This window comes from Abramis brama (genome assembly GCF_963993115.1).
Source record: "Abramis brama genome assembly, chromosome: 10".
NCBI classification, from domain to species: Eukaryota; Metazoa; Chordata; class Actinopteri; order Cypriniformes; family Leuciscidae; genus Abramis; species Abramis brama.
The window spans coordinates 12,195,060-12,222,145 of NC_139972.1; the positions used below are offsets into that span (position 1 = coordinate 12,195,060).

Here is a 27,086-nt window from a genome sequence, read left to right on the forward strand (position 1 = left end):
ATGCGCAGCTGAGATCTAAGAAAACTAAAACAACATGAGCCTGAATGATTTACCTTTAACAATGCATATTTAGTGCTGTGTAGAAATCTAAAACCTGACTGAACTGTATGAACTAAATACTGAACTAAAATGAAAAGTAAAAATTCAGAGAAAAAATAAATAAAATAAAAACGTATTGTTCTTAAAATTCATTGAATAAATTTGTGCACAACTTGACGAATATCATGAATTCATTTATAAATATATCTTTGTCCTGTCATGAATTTTAACAGACTTATTGAGCTAAAATAAAACATTGTCAGACTACTGTTTTTCCTTAATTTCATTCTTTTATTTCTTCATTTGATACACAATTGAATCCCAAATCCCAAAATGAATAATTATAATAAAAAAAACGTATGTTTTTCACCTGGTGGATGATAAAACAGGCAAAAAACTGCCAAATACTTCAGAAAATGTTGAAAATCTTGCTGTAAATTCCTCCAATAACAGTCTTTTGTTGTTTTAAACCATTTGGATTACCTGAAAGTTTGGTGTTTTACAGTCAGACAGCTCTGAGCTCTCCATAAAATTATCTGTGAGTTTTCTGTGTGAGTTTTTTTTTTTTTTTTAAATGGAAAAGGATGAAGTCTTGATGAAGTCCCCGTGAGCTCATGTTTATGCTGTGGTGTGTAAGTTTGCTCATGGGTGAGCTCTTGTAATTGTGTCTGTGAGAGTACATTCATTTGTCTATGTCACTCTCCTCCCCTTAAGCGTGAAGATACACCCAATCCCATTCTTCAATTAACATGCTCTAGATATTCAAACGAGATTGGAGGGCCTTGACAATCAATGTCCAATTAGAAAGGGCCTTTCCATGTGTGTAGGACGGAGTGTGGTTTTAGGATAGAGTCATTAATTCACAGCAAATCACTGATTGTAGATGACTTTGGGACATCCTGATCAGAGATCCATGTGCGTGTTTCTTTCCATACATGCTTTTATGTTTCTAGATGTGCTTTTAAGATCAGTTGATCACTGGTGACTCAACCAATTGCTCATCTTCCACCTTTAAAGGGATAGTTCACTCCAAACCCATAAGATGTTTTTTCTTCCATGGAACAATAAAGAAAATAATGGGTTTGGAGTGAACTATCCCTTTATTTTTTTCTTCCGCGGAACAATAAAAGAAATTATGAGGACTGAAGCGGTCAAGCTCCATGAATGACAAAAAGCACTAAATAGCAAGTCTAAAACACATTAACAATGTCATACAATGACTTGAATACACATTCTATGATGATCATTTTAATTGGGGGGGCATAAATTCGCAAACACATGATTGAGACGTTGACAGTAGTTTGACAGTCTTATTACTAGGGGTGTAACGATACCCTTCATGTCACGATTCGATACATATCACAATACTGAACTCACGATACGATATTATTGTGATATTCCAAGACATATAGTAAAAGGTTAATACAAAATGTAGCCTACTGTTGATTAAAATGCTAAATTTGGTATTATTACATTGAATAGAATGGTAAAGTAAATTAATTAGCTTGGACAATGCACATGAAAATTCATGTTTTCAGAGTTTTAGTGTCAGTACTACATTAAACCACTATATATAAAGTTGAATATAATGTATAATAATGCAATGGGGGAATATTTGTGTGTCCTGATAATGCCAAATGGTGACACCAGAAAAAAATATTCATGATTCTGAAGCTGAAAATACAGAATTATTTTAGACAAATATGCTTGCACTCTGTCACTGACTAGATACATTTAAAATAATGTAGGCCACTTCTAACTGGTAACATACAGTAAGACATTTGGCATTATCAGGACCCACAAATATTGCATTATTATACATTATATTCAACTTTATATATAGTGGTTTAATGTAGTACTGACACTAAAACTCTGAAAACATGAATTTTTTCCTCACACAGAAATTATAAACCATACATATTGTCCCTAACCACGATACATTTTGTTGCATTTTTGTATTGCGATATATTGTTACAAAACTACTTATTGCTATTGATTAGAAAAATAATATTTTAACAACTATTAATGTTATCATATCAAAATCTTTACAAATGCTCTCTGACTTTTGGACCATGCTATACATTTGTCTTTATATTGCTGTGTCTGACAGCAATCTTAGGTTTGCTTGTAATTTGTCGTCGTCATCATCCTCCATAATGCCACCTCATTCACCCAGAGCTGCTCTGCTGAAATGACACAGGCTGAGACAGAGAGCTGGAAAGGGAGAAAGAAGAAGGGAAAAGAGAGAGAAAGACAGAAAGCCCCTCTCACCGCTGCCAGGGGGCACACAGACAGTCCCTACGTTACGGGAATGCTAATTATTTTGATTCGGCTTCCATTTTTTTATGGCTGTCTGGGAAGTTGAAGCGATCATTGGATATGGCATAGGCGCTGATGACTCGGTCACTGGCACATACAGCACAGTGTGTGTGTGTGTGTTGTTGTGTGACCATCCCCTCCCCCTAGCAACACCCTCTTATAATAGATGACATCACATATGTTTGTGAGTCAGTTTCCATGGTTATAGCCTTGTTGCCCAGAGAAGGTCAGCGAGGGGCAGACGTGGGTGACCCTTTGTGACCTTTGCCGTCTGTGTTACTGCCATTCACCTCTAACGTCGCGCATCAACCTCTCCCTTCCCACTGGAGTTACGGACTATTATATATCTTACCTCTAATGTGATCGCACAAAATAAATGAACGAGATATTGTCAATCATCTTCAGCATATGCTGTATGAAAACTGATCCAGGCCTTTCGGGTCCAGCATCTCTGGCTCTTTGGTCGTGCTGTATGGACAGAAATGACTGCAGGGCCAAAAGGGTTGAAGTGTGATCTATTTAGATAACTTGACCTTTTCTTTCCTTCGTCTGAAAGTCAGGGCTGATAAGCTTGAATGACAGAAAGTTAATATTTTATGTTTACAGTGGCCTTGGTTAAAAACCATTCTATTACCATTTAAATGTTTAGATGTGCAAAATTCCAAAATGCTGTCTAGGTAGGCAGTTCACAATGTTGTTTGTATAATATGTATATTATATTATTATTTGAAGATATATCAGATTCACTTTTTACTGTTTGCATCACTTCTCCTGTCTGTTTGTTCCAGACAGACTGTCAGTCTGTGCATTAATGGAGGGTATTTTTTAGTGACTCTTTCTGCTAGTTACATTATTGGTGTTAAGTGACTATATAGATTAAATATTTGAATCATTTAGTCAAACCGATTTGTTAAAAAAAGCTGATTCTTTCAGGATTTAAAAAGTTGACCAACTTTTAGAATGAGTCATTGAATAATTTACTCAACCAATTTATTTGAAAACACTGAATCAATCAGAAACCAAAACAATATTGTTTTTATGAGTGAGTCACTGAATCATTCACTTGATTAATTTGGGAATGAAACAAGTGACTGACTTATGCCGAGTTCACCGTGCATGATTTTAGGCCCGATTTTCACTCGCTGAGAGGTTTTTGCGAAATCACAGACAAATGCTCGAAATCGGAGGCAAATTGTTGTTATAACACCGCATGACTGTACAATAGGAAGAATCGCAGACAACTGTCTGGTCCGCAAACTATGTTTCACAGCCAAACACACGAGAAGTGATAAGGAAATAACGCTAGATCATGCGTGCCTGAGACTGAGACTTTATTAAAAATGATAGTCCGCAAGAAGCTTGCGATCCAAATTGTCTGTGTGCTTAAAAGGAGAAAAAGAAAAAATAATATGGAGGAGGAACTGATTGGGGAGGAGCAAGGACTGTGTGTTCTGCAAAGAATGTAAATAAATAGTTTTGCAATGTGCTGCTGTTGCGGCTGGTTAACAGTGAAAACATGGATTGGAATCAATTGTGAGTCGAGATTTTCAATTTTATAATACAACCACAGATGATTACTAGAGAGCCCAGATTACCTAACTACTAAGAATGATAAAGTTTCTACCTATTGAAACTTAAATTTTAAGTGTTTTAAATTATTATGTATAATTATCAAATTATATACTTTATTTTTCAGAACGGGAGTAGCGTTTTAGGGCACAAATAATGGTGATTTTAATTAGGAAAAGCTGCTTTTTGAAAAGCTACTGAGAAATGTGTTTAAGTTACGCCCCAACTGCAAGTCACTTACAGTCAATCTATTTTCTAGATGCATGTTATTGATTTTGTCCTTGTATAATTTTCATTTAAAAAATAAAATTGATATATTTTTTTATAAAAATGTCATAACACAATCTTGCGGTGAAACGACTTCTCCAATCATTTAGTTCACTTAAACCTCACCCCTTTCTTACAATCAACTGCAAACTCACACTCAGATCTTCCTTCAACCAATCAACAATCGATAGTTATTGTTTCTTTGGAAAATGTGGAAGGTGCCATTTCTGTCTCTACTGCTTATTTAATTAAAATATTTTGTTGAATGTTTCTGATTCTCCTTTGCAATCTACACAAAAGCCATTTATTAGTAATTCCAGTCTTGTTTATCCATGTCTCTCTCTTCGTTTCTCTCGGCCCGTGTCTCCTTGCTCATCCCTGTCTCCTCTTATCTGTTTTCTTTTCTTCCCCGTTTTCCTTTCACCCCCACCTTTTCCCTCAATCTCTCTCTCCCTCGCTCTCATTCATTCTCTTGCGCCTCTCCCTGTCCCTCTGTGGCTCACCGTGTCGTGTCCCTAATTTATTTATAATTAGTGCTCTTTGTCAGAATGCAGGGAGAATGTTAAAGTACAAGATGCTCTGGTCTGGGTACAAATGGGCCAGTGTCTTCCCCTCTCTCTATCGCTGTCTCTCTCTCTCTGTCTCTCTCTCTCTCTATCCACATCTTTGTTCTTCTTTTAAACTCTTCTTCATTAGCCATATAAAGAAAGTCAGAGACTCATTCAAACAAAACATCGAAATACCTACTAAAGGAAGTATTGTAATATACACATTGTCAAATTAAAAATTATCATTATTTACTCACCCTCATGTTGTATGTAGGTAATCTGTATGATTTTTCCATGAGAGTAGATAGTGACCAAAAATCTGCCCAGCTGAAAAGGACAAAAAAAAATAAAAGAAATGCAGTTTTGGTGACTTTTCTGTGCATGTAGAATTGGAGACTGGATCATTCAAGCTTCCAAAAAGATGCAAAGCCTTAATAAAGGTGTAATAGAAGTGGTCCATGTCTTCTCAGGTCAAACGATAGCTTTGAGTGACAAATTTAGGTCTCCTCCAGAAAGCTGTTGACTGCTGTGAATAATGCTCCCAAAAAAGGCCTATATTTAAGATTTATGTATTTTAATTGCATATAAAATTTCTATCCATTTAGATTACACAGGTTTAACATAAACTAAATTTTGATGTGATGCAAATTTGTAAGAATGAGATTTATGTAGTTGTACTAATAAACCAAATGTGTTTTTAATGGACAATAACCAGGTGTATATTTATCATCAATAAGTCCAATTTATTATAAACCAATCATATACATTTTAACTAATTAATTCTGGCTTGTTCCACATCTATTCAGATTTGAACCATGTTCATACTTTAATAACTGATTGAATTGAATTGTTTTCACAATTAACAGATTTATGGGGAATCTAGGGAATTAAAATAAAGACATTTTAAAAATATTATAATTTAAATAAAATCAAAGAGATACAAATCCTTAATATTTGACTACAGTCATGATGCATTTAAAAGTCAGTAAATGTGAAAACAGAATTTATTGAAGAGATTTTTGACTCAAAAGGATGCTTTATTTATTAATTAGCCATTTTTAATGAACACTCATGAATGTGTTGGAGAAAGCTAAGGCAGATTTTGATAAGATTAAAATTTTGCTCTGATCACACAAATTGCAAAAGTCTTAATATAGCACGATTCACCACTTTCATGATACATTGTGGTGCCTTTTTTGAAGCTTAAAAGTTTTAGTCTGTATTCATATTTAATGGCATGAAAACATGAAAACGAGTTTTGGCCTGAGTAAATAATGAATAATGACAATTTTCATTTCTGTGTAACCTAGTGCTTTAAAGTGCCCCTATTATGCTATTTTAAAGTTTCCTAATGTTGTTTTGGAGTCTCCTACAATAGGTTTACTTGCATCAAAGGTAAAAAAAAATTCATTTTCCCATAATATACATTTGCACATCACCACATTTTCAATGATTCTCAAACGACTCGTCAGATGAATCAATCTTTCTAAATCCCTCCTTTCCGTGAGCTACTTTGCTCTGATTGGCCAGACAGCTCAGTCTGTTGTGATTGGTTTACCGCGTACAGCGCGTCTAAAACAAAAACGCCCATTGCCAAAACAACATCAGCTGTTTGTCCTGAGGCGTCCTACACTGTAAACTAAAGACAGTAACTAACAATGACGTTGATTTTACCATATCAATCCTAGCGTGAGTCAGATGATGAAACATTGGAAGAACTACTAGTTATTGAATCTTTACTCAAAGTAGTGAGAACGACAGACAATCCATTAAAAGACACAGTTATAGGTAATAGTGGCCCACAACTGATTAGCAGAAGTATTTTAGTAAGGCAGTAATAATGCGAGTTAGCCAGTTAGCAGGAGACCTACACGATATATAACTCAAATCTAAGTATTTTGAACACCATCTTTGAAGAGCAAGCGGTTTACGAATCCTGCATTGAACTCTGAGATTTGAGAAGCAGTCGTCAGTGAAATAAAGGGAACACAGCAAAAGTTTAGGAATATAGTGCTGTGGTATCATGTTAAAGATGAATTTTAACCACTGATTCTTCACATGCTCGTCATTGGGCAGTGAAAAAAAACTGGCTTTACCTTCAAATTGTAGAGCACAGCGTCTTCTCGACATGATGCTATCCAGTATCCACAGGTATCCGCTGCTGGTTTGAGGTTCAAGTTTTCCCTGGTGTCTGTGTGCGCGATAAGTGGGCGGGCAGTATGCTAACGTTTCGTCTTAACGTCACAACGAAACGGCTTATGACTCGTTTGAAAAACTATTATTTCATTGACTTGGAGTCGACTCTTACTTTTGAAAGTCAATGACTTTATATACGGTGCACTTTCAGATTTAAAACTTTGCAGGATGTTTTCATTCACTTGAAAACTAGCTATGTTACACTACATGAAAGGTCATTTTCAAAAATCCATAATAGGGGCACTTTAAGTAATTATAAGAACAAGTATTTCTTAGTGGAGAGTGAAAATGAAGACCCACTGTAGGTGGACATTTTTCAGGGAACATGTTTGGATGACCATAGCTTGCTGACCTGATCTTGCCATCTTTTTGTCCTTGGACTGAGAGATCACTTGTGCGAACTCCCTTCCCTCGTTCTGTGATCTTTCCATTTCCACCCGAGTGCCCCATTCTCCGTTTATCCATCTCTTCCTCTAGCCCTTCTCCTCAATCCCCTCATCCCTCTCTCCCGCTCTCTGCTGCCCAAGGCAATGCCGTCCTGCAGGCTTTGATCACAGGGCCAGGGAGGAAATGGGAAGTGGGTCAGAAAGTTGTGCTGGAGACTGCAGGGAAACAAGGCTGGAATATCGAGTAGGTGAGCAGGGAGAGAGAGAGAGAGCGCTAGGAAGAGAGAGATAGAGACTGGGGAAGGGAAAGGGAGGAGGAGGACAGGAGAAGTAGAGGACTCCGATCATGGCAGAACAGATAAAAAGAAAACAAGAATTTGATCAACAGGAGAGGGGAGCCATTGCAGAAAAGGCAATGTCAACTTTGAAGTCCAAATGGACCCTGTTTACTCGTTCATACTCACTTCTGGTCTTATTGTCCATTGTTTGCCTAGGCGTTAATTCCCAAAAATATGGTTTCATCAAAATGTAATTGGGTGTTTCTTCAACTATGGGCATTTTGGCCCTGTGCACTTTTAGAAAATAAACTTTCTTAAAGGGGTATTCACCGACTGTCCATTGCAGAAGTTTGATGTGTTCACTCTAAAAAATGCTGGGTTGTTTCAACACATGTTTGGGTCAAATATGGACAAACTCAACCGTTGGGTTTAGAAATGTTGTTAACAAATGTAATCCAAAGGTTGGGTTTGCCCCATATTTGACCCAAACATGGGTTGAAACATCACAGCATTTTAGAGTGTAGTTTTAACAAAACCCCAGGAGCTGTCAAACATCTGTTGGATGTTGCCAACATGATATCTGGGTGCAGGTAACACACATTACTAAATCATAATTCACACTTTAAAAAGAAAAAAATTTAACAATTACATTTTAATTGGAAATTATGCACCGTTGAAATATTGTTCATATTCATAATGAATATAATATTATGAATTAATGTTCATAACTAAGCAATTAAATAGTATTAATTTTTTATTAATTAAATTAGTAATTAATATTTATCTAGATTTGTCATCAAGGTAAAACAAGAGCACTGCAACTTTATTAAGGGTATAATTATGTGTTGCGTGTCATTCTAAAAAAAAAAAAGGTGATGTAAATAAACATTGAAATGGTTTAAAAGTTTCACTCAAAGATAAAAAGCTTGAAAGATTACAGTATTTTAGGGTATTTTCAGATTCAATACGTGGGTCTATGAATAAAATCTATAAATAAAAGCCATTTGAAAAGTAAATATGTACCGGTATTTAAAAAAAACAACTTGATTTTAATAAAATCAACCCCTGACACAGAAGTACCCAAAGTTGTGGAAACATCTAATAATTTGCTCCAATTCTTAAACAATTTTCCTTTTTGACTGACGTCACCTAGTCCAACAGCCATTCATTTATAAAAGTTTTATTTAATTTTATTTCTAATCAATGAATATTCTGTTTCTGTTACATAAGCTAAATGTTTTGTTCTTTTTTTTAAGAGTCCAAAATACAGTTGCTCAATCAAGTCTGTCACATCGAGGCTGTCCATGTTTTAGACGGGATCAGACATTCATGCATTTTTCCACCGCATTGAATTGCTCATATTATTATTATTCTAAACAGCTAATTAATATTCCGGTATCATTAAGCACTCCTGATGTCGTCAGCTCACCTGGGACGAGGATTGGGAGGAGGGGAAGGGTAGAGGAGGTCTGGCTGGTCAGGGAGAGGTACAGCAGGGCGTCCCACATGGGAGAGAGGGATTTGGGGATGAGTGAAAGCTGAAGAGGGTTGGAGGATGAGGAAGGGAGGATGGAAGTAATTGGACCAAGGGGAGCTACATTCAGACAAACACATTGCATTCCACATGAACACACATTTAAATGCAAATACAAACACACGTTAATGCATTCTCATATTCCACCCACAAAAGAGTGTTTCCACACACACATTTACACAGTGACATTTTTGCTGACACGGTTACTAACACACACACACACACACACAGACAGAGACATGTTCTATAAGTGGACAAGGTAAATTAGAGAGGTAATTTTGTGCTGTCAGAGCTGAGAAAGGTTGAGAGATGCTGTATAAGACAGCTGTGGCTCACTGCTGAATAGAGAATGAGAGAGAGACAAGACAGATGGACAAGCTGATGGACAGGTCAGGGAGAGTTGATGAGAATAAAATACTATCCAAATCACATTGGTTAAATGTTATAGGCGTTTTTTACAGCCTCAAGAGTAAATAACGTTTTAAATCTCGCTTTAAAAATATATATATATTTTCATTTTGTCTTTTTGTTATATGACCTTGGCATTAAATTACAAAAAAACAAAACACTGAGAATGTTTCTAATACAACAGCTGAGGGAATGATGGTCAATTTAACTTCCGTCACAGAATAAAAAAAAAAGTAATATAAATATTAATATAAATATAAATAGTAATATAAATTCGCAATTGCGAGTTAGAAAGTCAGAATTGCGTGATATAAACTTGCAATTCTGAGATTAAAAGTCAGTCTTTTCCCCTTTCAGAATTGGACTTTATAACTCGCAATTCTGAGAAAAGAAGTCAGAATTGTGAGATAAGATTTTAATAATTAATTTAAATTCAATTCACATTTATTTGTATATCGCTTTTCACAGTACATGTGTTTCAAAGCAGTAGGGCTGCACGATACCGAAGAAAAGTGCGATATGTGATAACTCATTAAATAATGTGATATGCGATATGATAATGCTTACAGTTTGTAAAATAAACTTAAATTATCTTTAAAATATATTTAAAATTATATAACCTACAGATGTGTTTCACATTCTTTTTGCAGCAGTGTTTTACTGTAGCATAAGAAGTGTTATTTTAACATCAGTGTAAACCACAGGGTTTAGTGTTTCAGGAAGGCCTATATTAGGTTTATTTAACAACAGAAACTGAATAATCAAATGTAAAAATAAACACTGCTTAGTTTTCACTCTATGAATTAAATGTATACCGATTCTTATTAAAGCTACAAAAGTTATTCAGCCAAAAGCAGTGAGTGATTTTCTCTTTGTCTTTTATTCATGACCCCAGTTATTGCAAGCTGTTGCGATATGCATATCGCGATATATACATTTGCGATATTTCGATAATTTCGATATATTGTGCAGCCCTACAAAGCAGCTTTACAGGAAATGCATGTCTACATTACAATTAAGAGTGATCTGTTATCAAAGGTGACTGTTTCCAAGTTATGTATTTCAGAAATGTACATATACAAATCACACAGTTAGCTAATCATTTCACAGTAACTTCATAATAATTTCATTTCACTATTTGCTCTATCCTCTGCACTTCCTTGTTCATCAATTCGTCATGCGTCAGGTCAGGGGTCACTCTTCTGCCGGAACTCGACTTGCGTACGGCCATTGTCGGAATCCAGTGATTACAGTTTGTAAAGTTATAAATCTGGATATTTTTATTCACTTCAAAAGGCCTTTAGTAACCCCCTGGAGCAGTATGGATTACTTTTATGATGGATGGATGAGCTTTTTTTGAGCTTCAAAATCATAATAAGTTACTATTCACTCCCATTATAAAGCTTGGAAAAGCCAGGATATATTTGAATATAACTCCGATTGTGTTTGGCTGAAAGACGGAAGAATATAGGATGGCTTGAGGGTGAGTAAATTATGGGATTTTTGGAGGAACTAATCCTTCAAGGACATGGACCACAGCAGGTATATTATGCTGCTGGCACGTTGAGTGTGTTCACACTTGGCAAGTTTGATTGTATTAAAACAAACTCTGGTGTCATTGATCTGTTAGTGCGGTTCATTTGAATACTGTAAGTGTGAACTTACATCCGGACCTTTTCAGGGGGTCTCGATCCATTTCCAAATGAACTTTGTTGGTGTTCGACTGAAATATGAATGCAACATGGACCAAAGACATCTAAACGAACCAAAGACAGGACATGATGTTGCAAGATGCAACCCTAAAAATGCAGTTCCTCTCATCATTGGAGCTACTTTGCCCATTACAGTTCAGTACAGGTGTCAGAACTGCATCTTTTTGTAGCTTAACTGAGGTTAAGCTACAAAAACGGAGCGTAACGTGTGCGTAATGGAGGAATTCTTGCCACTGTTTTGACACCTTTACACCATTCAGACATTTTAATGGATGCAGCATTTTTGAGCACAGGGGAATTTAGTATTTCATAATTTAATGGCATTTAAACACTTGCATCATGAGGCATTTTTGTGCTGGATATAGTGCTGCTGGTAGCTGATTGATGTTGATCAGGAGTTTGAAAATCATCTTGAACTACATCAGATATACAGTATTCATGTGGGGGGAATAAAAGTGATTTCTGTCATGCTGATGCCTAGACGTCTTACCCTCCTGAAGCATTTAATGCCGTATCAGTTCATCGCTAGTACCCACAGCAGCTATAAATGGATGGCTTTGAGTCAGAGAATTCAAAGGCTTGTTCATCTGATGCTCCACATTTGAAAAAAAAAAAATAGAAGAATTTAATGTTCAAGATATAAAGCAGCTTCACATCAGAAAAAAACTCAGAACTTAATCTCTTCATCTCAGTCTTTCAGGAGGTGAACTGGGGTAAAACGTGCATTAACTACACCTGTTGGTCCTCTAATAGGACTGTGATTCTCAACTGGTTTGGCCATCGGACCCACTATTTCCCATGGTCACAACCCAAATTTTTAGGCATTTTTGAACCAAGCAAATGTATTTCTCTAAAATGATTAACACACATCTGTCCCACTTTACTTAACATTCACATAAAGTGTAAGAATTTCACTAACACTATAAGGCTATTAAATAGCAGTCCCAAACTAGTTAGTAAGTTGGCACAATCCACCACAGTTATCAAACATATAGAATTTGGGGTATTTTGGGGTAAGGTTACAGAAACTACAGATACCATGGTAAATACACAATACTAATATGAACTGTTAATAAAATATATGGACACAGATCCTGATGCATATACAGAATGCTATATATATACAATTAACATATTAATTAACATAATACTGTGTGTGTGTGTATATATAATTTTTAAATATAATAATTTTTATATATATCATTTTTTCTGTCCAGATCATTTATCATGGATCAGTAATGGTGACGCACAGTTGTTCTATGGCAGAAGCCGATGCTAATACAGTGAGTGAATACTGGGCCTGTGCCAGGACTGAAATGGTCCAGGTGAGGACATCAGGAGAGGACACTGCACTGTGTGTAAGTGTGTGTGAAATCACACAGACAATAACGCTCTCTGCGTTATAACACTGTCCGAATCTTTGCTTCAAGGACACTGGACAGTGGTTTCAGCAACTAACTCCTTAACACTGCTGTAGACTTTCTCTTTTACACTATTGGCTACAGTTTTCTGATCATATCGTTTTTTCATTCTCTCCTTTTGTTTTTCTTATAATAATCACTGGAGTCAATGGAGTTTTGTTGTCTTGTGTATATGTCCTTAGCTACACTTCACAACATTTCTCTTTAGGGATGTCCTCAAAGAGAAAAATTAAGTAAAATTAAAGTTGGTCAGTATTATTATTATTTTTTTTATATATATATATATATATATATATATATTTTTTTTTTTTTTTCTAAAACTGCACAAAAAAATTTGGCTTAGCATATTGTCATTACTATGCAAGGGAGTCTCAAGAGAAGCCAGGTTATCCCGGTAAATGTTGATATGAAAAATCAGGTATATTTAGCAGTATAGCGGGTGAATTATGTATGATGTATATTACGATGTTATGATGAACTATATGCCTTTCTCCAACGACGTTCTAAGTTGTTCAAAGCGTATGACTCTGAGATGGCGAACGGGAACATGGTTTGTGTAACATTAGCAACACATTATTAGCTGTTTGATTATGTAGTCAAGCCAAAGGCTAATCGTATCAATTACTGTTATGTGTCCAACATTGTACAAAACACATCACCATTCTATTACATCGACTTGTAGACGAGTCTGTATAATTCACTCTTCCTTCTCTTCTTCTGAATCAGTTTCTGGTTCAAACATATACGGCTGAATTAAACCAATATTTACTACAGTAAAGTTGACTGAGTGGATCAGGTGGTGTGATTGAATTTTGGTGATCAAAGATGAGTTTTAAGGGATACAATTATTGATGACAGGGGGACTTTAATTTATTTTTTTATTTTTTTTATAAAATTATATTTAGCTTAAAAAAATTAAGATTATTTTTTGACATTTGATATTATTTTCATGACAATTAAACATATTTCTTAAGAACAATACTTTTGGGGTACAAGAATAGTGACAATCTACTGATAACAATGAGAATTACAAAAAACTCAAAAGTAAATGTTCCAGAAGTCATGAGATTGGGGTATAAAAATGATTTCTTATTTATTTAGATTTTGTGGTGAAATATGAACGTTTTAATACAATTTACCCTTATGATCTAACGGATTCCCAACTGGTGATGAGTGATGCAATACCAAAAAAAATTATCAAATAACATTTTTTATAGTTTCGAGCCAATCTTTTATGACAAAGGTCGTATTTTCTTTTTACCGTGCTTGTTAGGTTAGTAGCATTTTATTATTTGCATTTAGTACTGTTTATAGGACACACAATCCTTAAAAAAAAGGTTTTAGTGAAGAACCTTTGGTTCCATGAAGAACCTTTAAAATCCATGGAACCTTTCTGTTTCACATGGTTCTCGGGGAAAAAAATCTTTTAAAATGTTCTTCACAGTAAGAAAAAAAAAAAAAGAGGTTATTTTATGAACTATTCACTGGAAAGTTCTTTGGGGGACCAAAAAAAACAAGGTTCTTCTAATGCATCCCTGTAAAAAAAAAAAAAAAAAAAAACTTTTGCAACTTTTCTTTTTCTTTTTAAGATTTCACAACAGAACAGACTTCTGACTGCTCACAATTTGAGCATTACTAGTCTATGGTCTGTCCTCATTCAGATAGCTGGCTAAATGTGTGTGTTTGTGTGACTGGATGCGTGTTCGCCAACTTTTCAGTCAGCTGTTTAAACTTTGGAGGAGATCTTCAATGATCTGGACTGTCCTGCTGTCCTTTATTTCTCTCCCTGGCTCACTGTCTTTCTCTGTCCCTCTCACTGACAATAGCAAAAGTAAGAGTTCTCCTTCGCATTTATCACGCACTTCTTTGTTTTCTTATTATCCTGTCGCCTCCGCATCAGTTTCTGCGTTTACAGCCGCACACATTCTTTTCTCCTCCTTCCGGAGCACTTACGCCAATTTCTGGCTTGACATAATCTGAAATGGTGCTTAAGTGAATTTATGTTGTGCTCAGTGCATTAACTTCTGCCGTTTTTGCCTTTATGTTACGGAGAGCTTTTGTGCGAGCGCACGGAGGAAAGCGAGAGAGAATGAGAATTTGAAACCCAGACCACGGACTAGACAGCCTATCAGTATTCAGCAGAGAAAGTGAGTGATGGAGAGAGAGAAACGGAGGAAAGAAAGGAGGAGGGGGTGATGTATCAATATTCTGAGTGGTGTTTGAGGGCAAGAAGAACGAACCGGGAAGGGGTGGGAGAGGGGCGCGGGTGCGCGAAACAGTCCGAGCAGGTTTATCCGCTCAGTGTTTGTTAGTGCGAGAGCCCATTGGGGCGAGATGATATCGTAGAGCAGTTACCTTGAGGACGGAAACTCAAGTGTGTGTTTGTCTGAGAGAAGTGGTGTTCAAGTCGAATGTGACGGAATCTTAGCCGAACGCTAGCCATAACTCCACTCTCCCTCTCTCTTTTTTACTCTGTGTGCTAATCAGCATTTGAAAGGCAGCTTTGACAGTGAGAAAGAAAAGTGAGGGCAGCGGGGAGGAGGGAGTGTAAACGAGAAAGAAACGAGAGAGAGAGAGAGTGTGTGAAAGAGAGAGAGAGAGGTAGGGGCCGTACAAGCATTTCTTTTATATTTACCAGCGATTGAGGAGAGAGAGAGAGAGAGCGAGAGAGGGGGAGCGAGTGAAGAGACGACCGGTGCGTGCAGCTTTCCCAAGAGGAAATGAAAAGAAAAGAAGCTCAACGAGGAAAGAGAGAGAGCCAAAGCGGGGAGCACGCCAGAGAAGGAAACAGACTCGCATCCTCTAACTCCAGTCATATCTGAGACGATCCCGGTCGAAAAGTGAGGGAGGAGAGAGAGCGAGAGCACGGTCGCTGCCGCCGTGCTCCCACAAACACACACACACACACAAACACGCTCTTGCGGCAGCAGACCGCTGTGTGTTCGCCTACTCTTTTGTGCCAGCAGCTGGGATTGTTCTTGGCCCCGTCTGACCCCCTTGTCACCCCCCCGTGTGAGTGTTTGTATGTGTGTGTGGGAGTGCGAGGGGTCCTGGAACGTGGACTGAGCGGAGGGGAGGGTCACGGTTCGGACGGGTCCGAGACAACTGAAGAAGAAGAAGAAGAGGAGGAGGGATACGTCTGCCCTCGAAACAGCTGCTCAGAGGTGGACATGCACATCAGGTGAGTCACGCAACTGCTCTTGACACACACATGTCAGACTGTCACATGTCTGACAGTTTTAAGATCCGAGCGGAGGGTTTCCCCTTTCTCCTCAAACTTGTTGATGGCTTCATGCCGGAAGGCTTGGCTTCCTGAGAAACTTTTTGGGAAAGACACTTTGCTCATAAGCACACTCGTCTCTCCCCCTTAATGACGGAGGTACTGGGAGCGGAGGGAGGGAACGCTGGGGTTAATTGTGCGGACCACCTTGGCTCCTTCTCAAACATCATCTCTCACTTAATTAGTGGATTTTACAAGATTAGTGCGCTTTGCATTGACGGCGTGTTCTGTGGAAGGTAGTGAATGGTAGCGGCGAGGCGCTTGTCTTCTGTTATCTGATGTCTTTGGATTTAACAGCTTCTTCTAAATGACTGGATTTGTATTAGAAATGAAAGGGGTGGGTAAATATTAACCTTTTCCTTCATCAGTCAGTTTGGGCTTAGCATGGGGATTATTAAAGAAACGAAATTGCTATTGTAATGCGTTTTAATTCAGTTCTGCTTGTTTTTTAAATTAAATGTTTGCTGAGAAAAAAACTGTGTATAATTAACATTGTAACGACAAATGTTATTATATAATGATCATTTTAATAACGATTTGTCACAAAATGATTCCTAATTTGTCGCACATCCTAGAAAATGTAGTTGGATTCTGTTGATATTGGCAACATTACATTAATGTTACACATATTGCATGTGCTACAGTAATAATAATGACAAAGTGTGTTTTCAAGTAGGTCCACAAAATAATTTCACTTTAAATATGTTTATTATTATTACTCGGTAGTTACCGTGTACTTGCATACTTAAATGTAAGGATGTTTTGGAATATTTTGACACTTTCACACTTACTATGGCAGCCTTACCAGGAAGAAAAACAAAAAGTGAGTGAAAAACTTTCCTGGCACTTTAGTTTTAAGAGGTGGTGGAAGTTTGTTTGCCGTTTTCTTCTCATCGTTTTGCTTTGGTTGAGTGTTTCGAAGCGATAGCTTCATATTAGTCTGGAAATCTACTTGTTGCTCATTAAATATATTTGTTTGAACACAAGTGAAAATGAGCAGTTGTTGAAGCTTTAAGCGGCTTTAGGTCTACCTGACCTGCCTGTTTAAAAATACTTTCATTGGTGCAATTTAATAGTCAGAGTGATTCAGCCATATTATATTTTTCACGTAAATAAAAGTAGTTTATTTAGATGTTACTACAATTTGGTAACCTGAGACATTTTTATTTTTCATTATTGCTTATCCTGACGATGATAAATAGTGTTTTCTGAAGAAAACGTTACGTTACACTTTTAGTATAATTTAACAGTCCGTGTAATAGTATTAATCAAAGACACAAAAATGCCAATTTTATTGAAAGCGAGCCGCCCTGTTAGTAAAGCATGCACATCCAAAGGCTATATCCGCATATGCGAAAGACATCAGGGACATCTTGGAAATGAGCGTGAATTGAGAATTGATAGAAGTTATGCAGGTATGTACAAGAGAGCAATAGGACCATAAAAGCCGTCACACACACACACACACTCTCAGAGCGGGACAGACAGGCCTGGTGACAGACAGTGTCAGGAAGGTGTCAGTGAGAAGCTGTTGGTGTCACACTTGGTTGACCTGATCTGTGGTCAGGCTGTCCACTGCAGCCCGTTGTGACTCCTTACATAACCACTTCCTGCCACTCACACCCAGCTCTGCAGGGACGCGCTTGGATATTTATATACTCAACATACAGACACACACACATCAATATGCCCTTATAAACACACACACACACAAACAAACAAACAAACAAACAAGAGCCCCAGTCGATATACAGACCCCTCCTGCAGTCAGAGAGATATGATCTTATTCACTGATTTTGACCTTCTGCATCCTTAAATTTTTCTCTTATCATCCATGATCTGTACATAAGCATCACTCAAGTGTCAGAGATTGTCTTACGACAGTGATGTATTGTCGATATATATTTGAAACTAGATGGGCGAATCTCAGGAAAACACTTTTAGGCCATTTTTCACCTCAAAATAAATTAAAATTAAATGGTTTAAAAATATAAACTTCTACTTCAAAGTACCAATAGATTTGGGGAAATGTGATTTAAGATTATTTTCCCCACACATTTAAAATGGTGTAAAAAAGTGTTTTTACAGTAATTAAAGTACAACAAATCATGTATACACAATTATATATATTTATTTTATATTTGCATTACAGTAACCTTGGGGAAATATGATTTAATTGCAGTTAAAATATTACATCAATTCAATAATTGTATCTTATAATAAAGAGAATATAATTTCTAGGATGAAATATGACCCAGACATGTTTATGAAAGGTTTTATGCGATTCACACTTATATCCTGCAGTTGTCCGTGTCGAAAAAAAGCAAGAAACATGCATAGACTATATAAATTTTATATATAGATATCATTAAATATATCCTTCATAATGAAAAATCCTCTAATTCTTACTAGTGTGCAAATGGTGTTGTACTTGGCCAATGAAATGGGACGTTTAAATGCTCTGATGTGGCTGCATGTAGACTTTAGACTTCTCTCTGTCAGTCTCTCTTTGGCTATTTGACCCTGTGTGTTTTCAGGACCTGTTCCCTGCCTGAGAGCCGAATACTGTGCGTTTCAGATATACATTGTGTATTTTTCTTTAGCAGTATTCAGTTAACTACAGTACAAGTGTTTAATATTCTGAAATGCATTTTTTTCCCATGCATTTGAAAAGTTATAGAACTGTGCACATCCAACCCGAGTCAACCAAATCTAGATTATTTAGTCAGGTTCTTATTGAAATCTCTCGGCATATGCTGACATATCTGAATTTGAGACACAGTTATTGTGTAGAAACTCTGGAGAGACACGTGATGATTACTGGAGTCTTTTTTCACTGTTGAATGATTGCTTAGTTGGTCCTTGAGAAAAGCAAAACATTCATTGATGTTTTGCTCTCAATCTTTTAATCCCTTATAGTCACTATTTGTCCATTTTAAAATGGCATTTAAAAGCAAAACGCAACATTTCTCTTCATGCGAGATGCAGGATCTCAGGGGCCAGTCCAGTATCCTTTACGCTTTCCGTTTTACCGTTGCGGGTCAGGGGCGGGTAGGGTCAGTTTGATCTAATCAAATGGAGTATTGATTCCATTTGATAATTAATGGGCTAGGTGAAGATGAAGATGCAGCCTCCAGCTCTGAGGATTTGAGAAGAACCTTGGACTGGGAGTGATGGGAAGCCACCAAGGTCAGCGGCAAACCGCTAGAGTGCAGAGCAAGAGAGGTCCAGTTAAATGAGATAGGGAGAGAGAAATGCAGTTGACCAGAGCTGATTTATCAGCGTTCAAAGAAAATGAGACAACATCTGACTTCCTAATGCTGGACTTCAAATGCAGAGAGATGTGAAGAGAAATTAGTATTCTGCTGAAACAGCTCCATATATTGATGGAAAACTACATGCAGTATAGATGTTGCGGTATAGACAGCACTTCAAAGATGTTGGATAAATAATTCTGAAAGCAAATATAATTGCATGTTACATGGTACAACATCATTTCTGCAGTTATCCCTATTAAACGGTAATTTGAAATGCTCTTTATAGGTGCATCAAAGACAGGGAGGAGGTAAATTATGGACATTTTCTTTTATGCTTGACTCCAGGTTAATCTTTTAAAGTCGACTTTTGTTCTCAGATGTATTTTAGTGACCCATGGCTGACGTTGTCTTTGCAACTTTTGCAACCCTTCCAGAAATAAAGTGTTCTGGCAAACGTCTGGTGAAGATTGTTGCAAATTTGCCACTAATTAAGCCCAAGTTCACCGGAAAATAAACCGTTTTTACTAGAGAACAAACTGGACCTTTAGAATTGCATTGAAAGCCAACACATTGAACTATTTAAAGAAGTGAAATTGGATGTTTGGGTCACAGGTATCAATTCTCTTTTCATATAGCTTTTGTAGAATAAAATGCATCCTAGATGCACTCAAAGGACAGGAAGACAGCATATGAGCAAAAACAATCTTAGAAAACAATTGAAAATGAATATTCTAAGTTTAAAAACAACACTATAAAATGGTTACTTTAGTCTCTGGATGAAAAAAATATGTAGTAACTGTTATGCTATGAAACGGCTGTTCACCAGCTACTGCGTTTATCAGACATTTTTGACCAGGCTATTGTTGCACAAAATGGAAATGAACATATGAACGTAAAAATGAACGCAAGTAAAGCTATTGTTGCACAAAATGGAAATGAACATATTGTAAACGTAATTTCAAATCAATAATTGCAACTTTAAACGACTGCATAACTAAAGTAAAAATGACTGAAATGTACTTTAAATAATGAACATTTTCTCATCACCTTCAGATCGTTACAAGCCGTATCTCTTTCTTTCTACTGAGAAACATAAAAGCAGAAATTTTGAAGATTTTGTGAATTGTTTTCCATGCATTTACAATAAAATGAGATGTTTGAAATGGATGAAAGTTTTCCAACTTTGAATAAAGACGCAAAAGCCTTCTGAGGCCATTCGACAAATGATTCTCGCATGAAAGCTTGAGAATACTTTTTTGACTTAAGGCACAAGTTGTCTGGATTATTATTATTTATTTTTATCAATTTATTGTGCTTTTTTGAAGCATGAAAGCTTCAGTCACCGTTCATCGTAATTGCATGGAAAAGAACAACCAGTCCATTGTTCATAATTTCTCCTTTTGTGTTCTGCGGTAGAAAGTAATTCATTTGGAATGACGTGAGGTAAGTAATGACCGAACTGTCAGTTTTTGGTAGTGCTAGTACTTTGAAATTTTAACGTCAATTGTCAATCCCTTAGTGTCCGATTAAAGTCTGGAAATCTGTGTGACGTGACCGGCCCACCACAGCTGTTTGCTGTTTAGATTTATTAAGAGAAAAAGGGGGGAAGGAAACGGGTGCCAGGAAAGTGAGAGAGAAAGTGCCCGATGGCCACATACAGGAATTGTTTTCTTCTTCTGTCAAAGGCATTCAAAGGTCACTCACCAGAGTCACCCTGCATTACAAAAAATGAATAATCCAGAATGTTCCAGAGGTCCTTCACGCATCCTCATACCACTGCATGTGACATTTAAAACGGAATGGCAGTGTTATATCTGGCCTGGAAATGTGGGACCAATAAATGTTGTGGGAGAGAAAAGAGAGGGAGTTTGTGTGTGCATGAAAGAGAGTTGGTAATAGACATGGTGTATTGTCTCCGTGCAGATTGGCTTAAATGTGCTCATTTTCCCCATTTGGCAGCTCCATAGGGAGGGGCGGAGTGCACTAACGAACCTCTGACAGCTGGAGGCCCTAATTAATGATCCCATCTGAAAACAAACAGCCACAGGCTCCGCCAAACACACACCCAGGCTTGGTTTGCTCCCGCACCCCGGCCTGAGCCAAATCCCACCGCATACATGCAGTTAGGATCCACGTCATTGTTGCTATTGGAACAACATTAGTATTCAAAAGTGCATTTTACTCATCCTCATGTCATTCCAAAACATCGTTATCGTTAATTAAAAACTATTTACTTAACAAATCGGTAATTGATATAAAGTTGAAATAAAATAAAATATTGGTTAAATGAAAAACTTTGTTGTCTGAATAATAATTCCTATTTCTGTTTTTCTATTCGCAATAAAGAATTTCTTAAACTTAGTATTAAAATTACTAAAACTGAAACAAAAATAAATTAAAGCTAAATAGAAATTAGTTAAATCCATCCATAAATCCATCCATCCAAAATCACAATCGCAATCCAAATTTTTTAAATATCTTAGTTTGTAAGTCATACAGGTTTGTATGGAAGCTTGTTTCCGCCACGGAATAAAATAATTAAAAATTGAATTGCGACTTTTTACCTCGCAATATTGACTTTTTTTCTCTCTCAATTGCGATATATAAAATCACAATTGCGAGTTATAAAGTCAGAGTTGCGAGATATAAACTCACAATTGCGAGTTATAAAGTTAGAATTGTGAGATATAAAGTCGCAATTTTGAGAAAAAAAAGGCAGAATTACGAAATCAAATATTGCAATTAGCTTTTTTATTTATTCTGTGGCGGAAACAAGCTTCCATAGGTTTGTAACATCATACATTGCATTCTTCGTATACGCATATACTATACAGTTCATGCATTCCCAAAGAAGTAAAGCGATGACCTTGGTGTTGCTAGCATTCTTAAAACTGCTGTACTGTTTGAGCAATAGGATCCTGTTTTAGACCAGCTTTCAAGGCACTCGTTCTCAGTCTAGTAGATGTGATGCTCTTTACTTTATAGTTGACTTTCAGAGCAGAACGTGACCTTCTCTGATGCCATTGTACGTTTGCGAAGGGCATGAATGCCAGCACACCTCACATCAAGGTTACAGAGTTAATTGAACAATTATGGTGGACAGGACCTCCATTATGTGTGTGGAGATAGTGAGGATGCTGAGCGAGATCCCGCACGCGATTAGATGAAGCATGATAGGCTAAAGACCAGCAATCACTATGTGTGTGTGGTACAGTTGCTAATGCTAATTGCACTCTTTCACTTGTAAACGTGTTTTGTTTGTCCATGTGTGCTTCTGATCTCTTATATGTGCCAATTTTTGAGCAAATGATGCATCACATACAATTTATCAGCCATTTTGAGTTCACATGCTTCATTTAGGTATCAACTTTATCTCAAAAATGTTTCTTGAGAACTATAAGTAAATGTGGAACATGCTCGGGTCAGATTGGTGAGAAATGCTTGAGTTTGAGTTTGGTATCTTGCAAATCTGAACACATTTTCAGACCTTGTGATCTTATCTGAAATAAAACATTGACATCAAATAAAACTCGTTGAATAAAACATTGTTGGAAAATGTTTTACAAGAAAATACTATTTTAGTCTTTTTACTTAAACATTTCACGTTTAATTTGATGTTACTCTCCCTTTCTTTGTAATTGTTTATTACATTTGCTAGCAATTTTTGAGTGATAATTGTTTCTACACCAATTGTTTTTCACTGTAGGATTTATTCTGAAACATTTTTCACTAGTAAATGTGATTTTTCTTTCCTCTGGGCAACAGAACATGGTCAAAGTGATGTATGATGGCCATTAGCACATTAAAGCACATCTCATACAGTCTTGCCAGCTCATGACTAAGCTTTTGTGAGCCATGATGATGTTGCTAGTGCCTGTCATGGGATCACCTGAAATTAACGAGGCTTTATACAAGTTCGTGTCATGTCAGAGGTGGCATCGACCCATATGATGAATCCGCTGATGTTGTGCTAGTTGTGTGAGTGTGTGTACCGTGCCAGGTCAGGTCAGAGGGGAAGTGTAGGGCTGTGGCATGTAGCCAGTATGACTGTGTTGTGATTTACTCAGAGCGGGCCAGCAGGCATCTCACGCCTGTGGGTATGGCATCACGCTGCTGGAGGGCAAGCTGGCCCTTTAAATGTCATAGAGATTGGGCCAGGACGAGCACTGCGGCCAAACAGCCCTGGAAACTCATGGAATTATGTGTGTGTGTGTGTGTGTGTGTGTTTGGGTTTTGGGTTTTGCTGTACGGCCACAAGCCCTGTTGGATGTAAAGAGAGAAAGTTGTTGTATTTTGGAACATTAATAACATTGTAGGTCCAACCTAACCCGGATATATACAGTACAGGTCACTGACGTTAAGCGGTATGTACTATATAGCATATCTCAGCTACCTGATTGCTTGTATTGTTGTAAAATGTAAATTATATAATCTCCCAGCTCGAATCTGCTAAAATGCAAGTCTATAAAAGGCATATATAAAAGAAATGGCTCTCTGTTATTATATTTGGTGTTATTTGATAAACCATCGCAAATACACAAATCTCAGTGGCTGTTTGAAAACACTTCCTTTATTCACCATGACAAGTTGGGGGTCAGAAACGGAAATGACCGCAGAGCTTTATTTACTGAAGAACTGGGGAATAGCGATTAAGCACCACCTACTGCCAGAGAGTGAATTTGCATTTTGAATCAGCACGTTTTCACATTGTTTTATGCATTGGTATGAACAGACAAATTACATGCAAAAATCAGAGCAAATTTTCATTAAGAACATACATGCTTGTGTGAAGAGGCCTTCAGTCTTGAGTAACTGACAATATTGTGTTTAAAATGTAAGTTAATTTAATATTAAAATCGTCTGAAGCTTATTCGAAATGACACTCTTGCATGAGATATTGCGTAATTATGTAATGTACTAAATACCAGTGCAGCCTATACTCGAATGTATTTATTATAATAATAGTAAACTGTTTTTTCAAAACTCAAAAGTAATTTATAATGTTTATGGAAATAAAATCACTGATTTATTAGTGGTTATAAGTGTTTTTTTGGGGTTTTTTTTTTAACCAGTATGTAACCACTTATCAACCACCCAGATTACTATGCTAAAAAACACTCAGAACACATTAATATTATCATATCTTCACACTGAAACAAATCATGTTATCTAGTTAGCATCATTATAGTTTATTTCAATACTTATTTGACTGTTCTTTTGTCTTTCAGCTCTTCTGTTGGGGGTCTCGGACTGACATAACCTCGGCCAATCACAGCCTGAGTTAGAGGTGGCGGCCCATAGGGGGCGTGATGGCGGCCATGCCGTTCGTCAGCGAGGGGAAGTGTGTGAGTGTGGAGTGGGATTTCTTACAGGGACTACTCGCCAAACCACCCACCTTACCCTGGTGAGGATAAACAAACACACACTCACACACCTTGACGAAGAATATTCCTGAACACACATCTAACAATTCAATTTCTCTTTCAAGCTTTTGCTTTTGCCACGGCTCAATGTAAGCCCTTGGTTTGGATCCATTAGCATGAGATTAACTAAATTTTTGTAGAATTATTAATGTCCGCTCAGCTGTGGAGGACATAAAACTAAACAGAATCAATGGCTCCGTATTGATTGAACCCTCCAGGGTTGTCTTACTACAACGATGAGATGTTCTAGCTTGGAGAATTTTTACTTGGAACAATACTGTTTATACACCGAGAAATCTCACAGGGCCAAAACACTGATCGACTGACTTAACATGACACATACTGTAGTGATATTCTGTAGACCGGGAGTTCAAACTCAAGCTTTAAACTTTTCCAATCCTTGAGCTTTTATTTTCGACAGAAAACTGCTGAATAGCTGTAAACTTCTGCCCACAAATATGTTGGGAATTATGCAAATATGTAAATAAAGTGAACCTAGAGCACGTTTGCTTTCCTAAATGCACACGCAGAGATGGACTTCGCTGCATTTACTGTGCCGGGAAGCTCTCAGACGATGAATAAACCAGATCACGTTTATTTGCATTCCCTTCGCTTTGAAACACGTATCGCATCAGACTATACAGTTATTTAATTAAATCGCAGCCTTTGATTTGATAATCACATAAAGTTCTATCGAGATTATCTTGCAGCCCCATTATTTTAATGTTACATTGAATATAATTTTTATTAGTTTTTATCAACTCTTAAACCCTCTGCCGTTCCCTCGCACACACATATAGGTCATAAACTATTGTTAAAAAGCTGAATCAAATAGGTAATAATTGCTGATTTACACACTCCTTCCCTTAAAACACAACTCAGTCCCGTCTAAACAAATAAATTAGTGCCTTTTCAATTTGAGGAACTGACTCTTTTATGTGTGCTTTTTGGCAGTTCCCTTTTATTCTGTGGGTCCCCCTCTTCACACACACACACACACATTTTTCCACGCCATCCCTCGCTCCCGTGCTGATGCTGCCCTGCATCTGCAGGATGAATGAGAATCAATGTCACAGACACAGAAAGAGAGCGAGCGAGGCGCGTTCGGCTCAGTCTTTCAGTGCAGTCACAAATTGTAGAGTCGCCGTGACAACATAATTCCTCCACTCAGGCCCCATTGAGAGCGAGTCGATATCCAATCAGAGCGACAGCTACCTGGGCCTGCCTCCGCGACAGCCCCTCCCTCCATTGATCCCTCAATCAAGACTGGGGCTCACCACCCAGGAGGGAGCCTGGGAAAGAGACGCAGCGATTGGATTTGGGCTGGACGCCGGTGCATGACTTCTGATGTAAGATCAGGCCTCCTACCGGCCGCAGTGAACCTGATCGTAGGTCAGTCATCACACTCTGAGGCGCCTGGAAAAAGTGTGGAGTGCGGCTGATGGAATCAGAAAAGATCCAGAGTGACACCTTGTCGCTTATTGTCGATCTCCAGTGAGATTTCTGCTGGAAATGACATCACACGGCCTTCATAAAGTTGGCATGAAATGAAAATTCACCCTATCTATTTTCTAAATGAATGTTAGTAATCAAAAAGATGCGACTTCGATCTTCCGGTAAAACAACAGGCATCTTTATGGACTTCTTCAATCATTGGGAAAGAGTTTAAACTCCACCCCTTTCTTACACTCGAACACAAGCTCACATTGAGATCTGCCTTCAACCGACGTCTTTTGGAGAGGATTGTAGATACTAAATCTTTTTTGAAATTATATATTACATTCATATGTATTATTGTTATTATTATATGGGAATATTTTCTTCTTTCTTAGGCTCCACTTTTGACTATTCTTGTGTAAGACTGTTATGTACACACCATGGACACATCTAGACAAAACAAGGACTAGGCCTTGGACACACTTATACACTCACACAAACATTTGAATATCAAAACTCTCTTACTTATTATATTTCTAATATGCCATATATGAGTACTTTGAGTACTATGATTGGATGGACTGGACCTCGTGGATGATTTTGCTTTATCTTGTCTATAAATATGACCTCTCTTCCTTAATGAACTTGAGAATGTTATGGTATTACACTTGCTCTGTGTCTACTTGATAATTCTCCTCTTGCCACACATCACAGGGGTTGAGGCGCCTTCAACTGATGACTGATAGCTTTTGAGGCTTTAGATACTCTACCTAAAAACCAATCTAACATTGTAATAAATATATATCACTATATATTGCATTTATAAAATCGGAGTTTCTTATTTCTGGTTAATGCCTGCAACCATATCGCACCCTTGATGTTATGTGCAGTAAAACATTAATGAATACTGTAGTTGAACAACACTAACTCGCCTTCACCACCCTGTACATTATCTTTGTGTATTATTCACTGTCTTCTTTCTTCTTCTCTTCCTCTCTGTCCTGTCTTATTC

The 27,086-nt window shown here is 37.3% G+C and overlaps 1 protein-coding gene across 1 annotated transcript in view; it reads left to right on the forward strand.

The window, feature by feature from the left end:
- The first annotated feature begins 14,932 nt into the window (after positions 1-14,932).
- npas1 (neuronal PAS domain protein 1) overlaps positions 14,933-27,086 on the forward strand; it is a 45,919-nt gene continuing 33,765 nt past the window's right edge. The window contains exons 1-2 of the mRNA XM_084126176.1: positions 14,933-15,858; positions 24,443-24,618. Of these exons, the coding sequence (XP_083982302.1) occupies positions 24,524-24,618 (95 nt within the window). The 5' untranslated portion in view covers positions 14,933-15,858; positions 24,443-24,523. The remainder of the gene's footprint in view (positions 15,859-24,442; positions 24,619-27,086) is intronic.